This window comes from Cystoisospora suis (genome assembly GCF_002600585.1).
Source record: "Cystoisospora suis strain Wien I chromosome Unknown contig_678, whole genome shotgun sequence".
Taxonomy (NCBI): Eukaryota; Apicomplexa; class Conoidasida; order Eucoccidiorida; family Sarcocystidae; genus Cystoisospora; species Cystoisospora suis.
In genome coordinates this window covers 1-8,611 of record NW_027153479.1, presented here as the reverse complement: position 1 = coordinate 8,611, position 8,611 = coordinate 1, and the positions used below count along the sequence as shown (strand labels likewise).

Here is an 8,611-nt window from a genome sequence, read left to right as displayed (position 1 = left end):
TCGCAATTAATAGCTGGAAAATCTCGGCTGTTCTTCCGACCAGCTGGTATCGCGGCAGACCATATCCATTCCTGACCGAGAAAAAGCCGGACAACTGCTGCAGGTGCATACTCTAGAGACACGTGTTCAGTGCCTGAACGGCAATGCGGCTCTCCACACCTTTTGGTGTTAGTTATCGTAAGTTGCCGGCTCTCATCTTCCCTCAGTCACATTGGTCGCACCTTTCGGACTAGCGAGAGTCGGCCCGGGCTGTTGGGGCCTCTTGGCCGCATGCTGTAAATGGCACAGCGGCAGGGATTAACATGTAAGCTGGGTCAGGGAGTGTGTCGCGGGACGTGAATATCCCACATAAAGACAAAACAAAAGGAAACAATGCTCCCGGAGCGTTTTCACTGGCCTGCAGCTACTCCATGCCGAGGCTGTCTGGTAACTCCGGCAATCAGTGCTTGGGACTTCTCCCCGAGATGCTCTCTATTTTCGCGCTTTGCCATCGCTCAAAGCGGCAACAGCAGGAACTGACTGAACTTCGTCGTGTTTTCTGGGGTAGGGTCTTACACCGGACCCGGGTGCGTGACCGCACTGGCTAGAGTTTCGGTCGCCCTCAAGACGGTGGCGAGCGCCCTGCTCAGGAGGAGGCACCTGCTCAGTAGACAAGCTGTCACCACCTCGCTGAGAGACTCATGAAACAAGAGAACCGGACAGAACAGAGATGAACGGGGAAGAGGTCTCGGGCCACCAGGTGTGGCGACAACTCTCTCCCCCGTGCATGCATCGCTACAGAAGTGGAGACATGCGAACCTACAATGAGGACAAACAGCCGCACTGCTCGTTCGACGCCGGGCAGCCAGGATTTGCCTACTGGTATCGAAGTTCGCATCATATGCTATCAGATCGTTCCGGGTGTTGGTTAGCTTTCGAGAAATTGAAGTATTTGGGGTAATACTGTTATCGACCTTGCGAGATAGGACAGGAAGGCGGTAAGCGGGCGCCGGCGATCCCGTATCTCGCGAGGCTGTTGGGCCTGAAGGTGCTTCAGCAGAGATATCGTCCCGTCCACTTCAACGTATACAATTTCAATCTCGCGGCTTTCAAGATATTTGTTATCTTGAATCTTCTGCTCTCTTCCCGTCTAAAGGTACTTCACCGGAAAGCGAGCCTCCCGCAAACCTCTCGGCTCTCCGGCTCCTCAGGCGGCGCTCATTTCCACAAGAACTTTGCGTTTAAAAGGGTTCCCTTTCTTCCGCTTTTCGCCGGGGAGGGTAATTTCGTCGCCCCAAACATCTTCAGGCCAACCAGTTTTCCGGGGGTCCTACGGTGGAGGCTGCGTCTTCCCGCGGATCATCAGAATGTCCAGCCGAGCCGCCAGGACAACTCGCGTGTCCATTCCTTTTGTCGTCTTTCTATGCTGTCCGTGGCCGCTACGCCACGGATGTATGCCGTTTGTCTCTTTATTTTAGTCAAGCAATTTTTCAGCAAGGAGGGTAGACCCATCGGACCTGAAGCTGCCGGGAGTTTTGTCCACACTCCTCCGGCTGTTGAAGAATGTTTTCTCCGGCTTTACTCGTAGAGGGGAAGAGCTTACTCTGTCTTCTCTTTCTGAGGCGATGACTCGGCTTCCTGGCTTTTTTTGCTCCGTCACTCAGATTCAAAGGACTTCATCTTAAAGACATTCTTGTACCGGCGTCAGAGAGGTACTATCAGTCGTTCACGTGTTCGTAAGCACGATCAAGCATTTGTGCTGGCAGAGATCTTTCGGCGATGGCCGATGACATTGCTCCTTCGATACCATGGTATGTTCATGGGACAGGGTCTTTGACCAGGTCTCCGTTTTTGCCGAAAAAAAGCCACTCTGCTGCTGCTGACATGCAGGCGTGCCGGGAAGAGATCCTGCATTACTCTCGCAGAAGGTGCCAATGCCCCCCCACTACACCAAGCCGGAGGTGCTTATTGGCCCCTACCAGCGTCGGCTGCTTCGGTTATAGACACACTTTTGTATGTTCGGATTCCAAAACACCGGTTCCTGTCCCGGCGGCACCCCGATCGGCCGAGCCCCGTGCAGCTCCCCATAAACAAGCACCTCGTATTCAAGTTCAAACGCGAAGAGGTAGCCGATTTAAGAAGGCATATATCTGGAAGGTTCTTGATGCTGCATGTTTTCAGGTGGCAGCGATGGCTTCTCCGTTGTGTGAGGCGAGTGGGCAGCAGCAAAACGGGTCCTCGTCATGTAGCCTTCATTATGGACGGAAATCGTCGATTTTCTCGCCAGCGACGAGGAGATTCTTCGCCCCTCGAAGGCCACCGTCATGGCGCGCGGGCTCTGTCGGTAGTAAGACGGAGGGAGGGAGAACAAAAGAATAAGCCTTGGAAAAGAGAGGATGGAGGAAATAAGAGGAGAAGGAGGCCTTTGAGGAGTGTGCACAGCAGCTTGTGGCTAATTTTGTCCATCTGTTTTCTTTTTTTCGTGGTCTTTCACGCGCGAGCAAATGTTCCACGGGAGACTCACTGCGCCGCTTTCGTCTTTGCCAAGAACCCGACAGACTCAGACCCCCCACGCTTTTTGGCGCGACCTCGTCACCTCCACTTTTAGTGCCGCTGTCTTCACCCCTTCAACCTGAAGCAGTCTTCCTCCTCTCGGTCTTCTCTGTTAGTGCATGTTGTCTTTCTATTCATTCGTACCAGCAATTCCTGTTTTCAGTACGTTTCAAATGCTACGAACATCTTTTGTTCCAGTAATCCGCATGTCCGACCATGACAGCTTCTTTGTATTGCCGAAAGCTCTCGAATATCTCTGCCGACCTGACCGTGTATACGTCTCCAGAAGATAAGGGTCTGCCGGGGGTGCACATTTCGGTTTCTCCGCTGGTTTGCTTCTTCAGGCTTGCGAAGCATGTTTGGAACTTGGCATCAAATATGTTACGGTCTACGCCTTCGCCTTGGGAAACTTCCATCGGGAGCGAGCGGAGGTGACGGGGCTGCTGCAGCTAGCTGAGGAGAAATTTGCTGACAAGGCATGGATTGAGTAGGCGGTGTTTGACTTTCCTACTGTGTGCCAGGATTTTCTTGCTCTTCTCCACACGCTGTCCAGCGGTACTTGTGCGTACGACAGGGATATGTGTCTGCCAGCTGCGCATGTTGGGACACATTACCTTCTACAGAAACGTGACAAGAAAAAAATGTTGTGCGCAGCAGCTCGCGGTCTGGGGGTTGGTAAAGTGGCATTTATTCACGGGTATAGCAATTACTGATTCCTGAAGACTACACTCCTGTGCGGCTTCACGGATAAGCCAGAGTACTCCTATAGTGAGCTGGTAGCGCATGATTGTTCATCCCCAGGCACCGAACAGGACAGGTTCGCCTGGAGGGCCCAGAGAGAACAGGAGCAGAGTGGTCATGGAATTCCAGCGTCTCTGACAGGAAGCTAAAGATGTGTAAGTATGCTGAAGAAGTGAACCTTTGCTGGTATGTGGTACCGTTGCCCGAGAAGTCAGCTATTCCAACGGCTGTTGTCTGTACTTCACTGAGATCTCATGATACTTCCTCGGCCTCCCCCTTTATCTGTGAATTAGTCGGTCTCCGTGGCAACCTCCCAGTTTCGTCCTTCTCCTACTCCGTTGCTCAACTGTTCTCCTGTGAGGTTGAGGCGCCGTGAACGAGATGTTTGCGTATGAAATGTCCACGTATCCTACGCGGGTGAGGCAACAGCTACGGTGTGCACCCCTGACCTCATGCTCGGAAGTTTCCTACCATCACGTGCACCCCGACATGCACATGTAGATAGAAGCTAATTCATCTGTACTGAGTTCTCTTCTGCACACAAACATAGTACGCGTATGGATCTTTCTTTTCTCTTGTTCCACTCAGCGGATTTTTCAAACGCCTAGGCATTCGCCTGCGTTTCCTAGGAGATTTTTCTTATCTTCCTCCCTCTCTTATGTCTTCACTGCATACCGCTGCAGAGGAAACGGCGGTAGCTTGTGGGCGCCCGAAAGGGCAAGGGTGCAAGATGCTCCTGACAGTGTGCATTGCGTATGGCTCCCGTAACGAATTAGCCCGCGCTCTCAAGCTTGCGGAAGGTATCTCAAATCTACTAAACGACGTAGTACTCCTGAAGTGTGTGCCGTAGCTGCACCGCCTGCATAAAGGGGGAATGACTGCTGTCTGGAGGAACTGGGTCGTCCCTGATGTTGACCAATTTCAATTTTCTTGAAGCGTACTCTTTATGAGTATGCCAAGCAATTCCACTCAAGCCACGGATGCCACGCCCCAAGAGAATTAAAAGAGCTATCCTCTTTGACGGCTGAATGCACCGCAGCAATACACTACACTCTCGTGCTTGTGACTCTTGACTGACATGCGGGACGTGCTATGCTTAGAATACAAGCAGGAATACCGGAAGGACTCAAGTTACGGTTGTGGCATTTTGTTTTCCTTTTGCTGTATACATCCGCAGTTTGTTGTTATCGGAGAAAGTGGGACGAGGAATCGCATGTCAGTTCGGAGGAGGCTTTGCAGCGGTGCTCCCCTGCGTGGGCTTGTCGGAACAGGAAAGCAGGCAGCACTTAGGAATACAATGACATATCGTTGTCATAAAAGCCCCGCCGTGGTTTTACAGGGTTTTGTATTACGTTCATCAGAAATTCCTCTACTCTTCTTTGGTCATTCTTCGCCTGCCTGCAAATCAGAATTCACCTACTGTGAGCTCACGTGGAGCTTTGCTTCATTTTTGTTGTGAGTCTTCGGGGCTCTTCTGCATGTGTGTGTCTACTGTGTCTTACTCTCTTTCTCATGCCTACTTACCAGTGTCACCTCGCTGTCGGACCGAGCAAGAGCCATCAGAGGAAGTCCCAGGTCTCTGGAATGCGTCACACTGTTGTGACGAGGTTTTGCTCCGAGACGTTTGTGGGCCTGGGACAGCGGCCAACCTCTCCAGAAAATACAACGTACGACGGTACGTGAGCTGACTATTGACCTCTTCAGAAGACCGAAGTTTCCTTCGTGCAGCAGCGTCTGTGTGAGTATACCAGTACCTCATTCGTAGTTGACCGTAGTAGAGCTCTTGGCTGCGTGTCGCACCGTCAAGCCTACGGCGCTGCAGTCATGTCTGTGCAACCGCGCAGGCACACACGCGTGTGTATTCGCACAATGCTCTCTGGTGTTCCCGAATTCGACAACCTCTGTGGGTGACTGGGCCCATCCAGTGCGAGTGCCCAAACGCGCACGAGAAGCGGTGTCAAGCGGTGCTGCTTTTCGGCCGCTTTCTATGTCTTCAAGGAAACAGGAGTTGAGCCTCTGGACAGGCCTACAGCACGAGTGTGTGCCCCCGCCCGATTTGCTTTTGCGGACGTCCGGTGAGCGACGGCTTTCAGACTTTCTTTTGTACGAGGTAGGGACGCGGCGACTTCAGAGTGCACAGTTTGAGGCAGTGACGAAGTCACTATACCAGCCCGCCAGGAAGTGAAATGTGCAATAAAAACAAATGGTCATTGGCAGACGTCTTCGAATTACTTTGCAGTCACATCACCAGTCCTTCCAAAGATTCGTGATGTGATGAGGGATAGTGAGAAACACTGCAAGAAACGGGATGGTGCTCTGTTTCTTGTGACCATGGGGAGAACAGGCAACACAGTTCGGTCCGCGGTGAGCGCGGCTGATGGGGCGGTTGTTCTTGTCACTGCGCGGATACTAGGCGCCGGTCTGACGAAACCCTCTGAGATGCAGAAGGGGTGCAACTTTTTCTCCGAAAGGGCTCTCTTTCAGTGGCCTTGGTACTCAAGTTTGGAAGCAGTGCGTGCGTTGAAGTTGAAAAGGACGGCGGACGCTGAGCGCTCAGGATCTTGTCGCTCAGTTTCTTGCTCGTGTTGGGTGTGATTGCGAAGCGCGGTGGGGGGCGAAGCAGGGTCTCGGATGAAAGCCTGGATTTTTTATTCGCGTGACACAGTAGAAGACAGCTAACGTGTAGGCACTTCTCGGGACCTCGCGGCAGAGATTAGATTCTGCGCGCGTCCTTGTTTCTCACGCTGGGCCGTGTCCCGTAGCAGGTGGGCTCGTGAAGGGCTGCACTCCGTGAAACGAACTGTGCGTCTGTCCGTGCTACCGTTTGCTCGTGCCCGCTCCTGTGTGTCTTTTTCTTTGCAGGCGTCAGTAAGTACGGCCTTTCACTTTGTTCCCGTGCTTTGGCCGGACCTCTCCCCTTTGCGTTTGCTTGTAAACGTCCTTCACTTCCAAGCCTGTGAGGCTTTGCGGCAGTGTTCCTCTTGGCTCTTGGGTATTGATAGCATGGATTACTTGTGACTACCATTTCGCTGAACTCACGTGTCCATTCCATTCCCAATTATTTCTTGACAGACTTCAAAGGCTACCATGGCAGGATTGCCTGGGTGACTGTTGGGTCTGTCTTATTCCGTGGTAATAGTAGGTACCGTGAAAGTCACCATCGTTCCCGTGAGCTGCCTTTATCCTGGAAAGGGAAGAAGTTAGGCCTCACTCATTCAGTAAAGGTACGTAGGACTGAGGACTCTCGGTTTCCAATGCAAATGTGTTAGACAGTCTTTCTCCATGGTGCTCTCGCCCCGCCATAGAACTACGCGCGCCGTCCTGCGTTAGCGGCAGGCAGTCCTGTGATCAGTCTGCTCAGCGTCTACTTAGCTGGCAGCTCGCTACTCGCGAACTTCTCTGGGGGGCAGCAACAGAGGACGCCGAGATACTGGATTGGTGAGCCGCTTCGTGGCACAAGAGGCCACAAGGTATTAATGATCTCACCCCGTAGCGGGGAATACGTAACACTGTCGGTGCAACAGACAGAAGTGTCAAAACGGGACGCTTTAGCGACGATTAGTCCCTCGTTTGTGCCCCGATGTCGCAAGGGGCCAGATAGTCCTGGCAGGTGTGTGATTCCGGCTGCCAACGTACTTAAGGATGTGTAAGCATGGGACAGGCGGAACCCTCTTCCCGACAATTATAGCCACTGACTGGGCAGCGTCCTTTACGATGTTAGCAAAGGCAAAATCTGCTTAGGACTGCCTCTCTGCGACCGCACGACACTAGACAAGAGGGGAAAGCCGGCGCTCACACATAGGGGGGGGCTGAGCGGCTTCCGTCAAGGAGGCTGCGTCATGATGCTACTCGGACTTGACGTCGGGTTGGGGATGTCCACGGACAACCTTGTGTTTGTAGTTGCTTTTCGTCAAAGCAAGTCGTGCTGAGGTTCGTGCTGCTCTTACACTAGCGAAGGGACAGGTATGCAACAGTTCTAGACACGAAACAGTCTTCCTTGCAGTCATCTGTCCTCAGGGTCTTCAGAGGAATACACGCTTGGTAGCTGTCCGGGGACGACCCAGAGCAGCGGACTGCTTGACGGGTTCCATTCTCTAAGGCGACGGTTCCGGGTGGGGCAACTTTTCATGGCGGCGTCATTCCCTACAGCAGGTTTGGGGGCAAGGTTAGGTCAGGCGGACACTTTGCGCGAGGCGTAGAGCGAACGATCCCTGCTGCCAGGAGCTTGCCTTATGCAAGCGCTTGCCTGTCCATAGGCACAACCCTAAAGTATAAAGAGACTCATTATCCCGACAAAATCACTTCTATTAACACGAGAGGGGAACAGCGGGAGAGACTACGTGGTCAAAAAGAGCAAGTTCTAAGCCTCTTCAAACACGAATAAACGAGTATGCTGTGTCAGCGCCGAGTCGGAGGAAGACGAGCCTCCGAAGTAAGCAAGACAAACAACGACAGACGAAAAGATTCGAGAGGAAGGGGCAGACCAAAAAACATGCAACTGTGGTAATATCGTTACCGTTGTCCGTCGTTGCAGCTCAAGTGCCACATTACCCCGACAGAATCACTTCTATTAACACAGTATGTTGCGTTGGTGTAGCGTCTTTGTTCGCCCTGTCAACAGTAGAGAGAAGCCTCCCCACAAGGCCGTCTAACACCCCAAGCCCGAGACAAGCAAAAATTATCCCCCGACTGTGGCTGCCAGTCTCTTCGATCGGTGGCTCGTCTAACCAGGAGGTTTGATTCAGACCTTGAACCCATGGGCCAGGCGGACATGAACTCTCCTAACTGCGGTTGCCTCGTTTACAAAGTCGTTCTCGTCTCCCGAGGAGCAGGTCTCAAGTGGAGATACAGCAACGGGCTGGAAAACAGGTGCCACCTCCAAGAAATCTTCAGCAAAAAATCTGGTCTCTAGGCCATTTCAGAGAAAAGCCAGCAGACGCCGGATAAGACCCCCAATCTGAAAGTGAAGGCACTTCAGGCTGATTCGCACACAGTGCTCCAGCCCTACAACAGGTGGCAGCCGGAGACAAGATGTCACCACGGCCAGCATTCGAGCCCCGCCCCCCTCTCAGGCGTGATATACGTACGACGCACTCCAGTCTTACAACAAGTGCCGACCAAAGAAACGCGGTTGCCGTGGTCTCCGGCAGGCCGTTAAGGGAGATTCGCAAGCAGCTGTTGCCGGGAGCCGCTTCCCGGTCCCGCGCAGGGAGACCAAGCAAAGCCCTCAGCGTCACTACGCCATGCCGGGAGCAAATGCAGCTCCGGAAGCCGACGGGCGCAGCCGGTGTATACCTGGTCTTTGCCCTGGGGAGCTCTGATATGCCCGCCAAAGCCT

General features: G+C 53.0%; 1 protein-coding gene across 1 annotated transcript; it reads left to right on the top strand.

Moving 5' to 3' along the window:
* Positions 1–293: 293 nt before the first annotated feature.
* CSUI_001709 (undecaprenyl diphosphate synthase) lies at positions 294–6,626 on the top strand. The gene is made up of 4 exons (XM_068061914.1): positions 294–1,790; positions 2,161–4,948; positions 5,272–5,383; positions 6,136–6,626. Exons 2-4 carry the CDS (start codon positions 4,752–4,754, stop codon positions 6,289–6,291), a joined length of 465 nt encoding a protein of 154 aa, XP_067926105.1. The 5' UTR covers positions 294–1,790; positions 2,161–4,751; the 3' UTR covers positions 6,292–6,626.
* Positions 6,627–8,611: the final 1,985 nt, after the last annotated feature.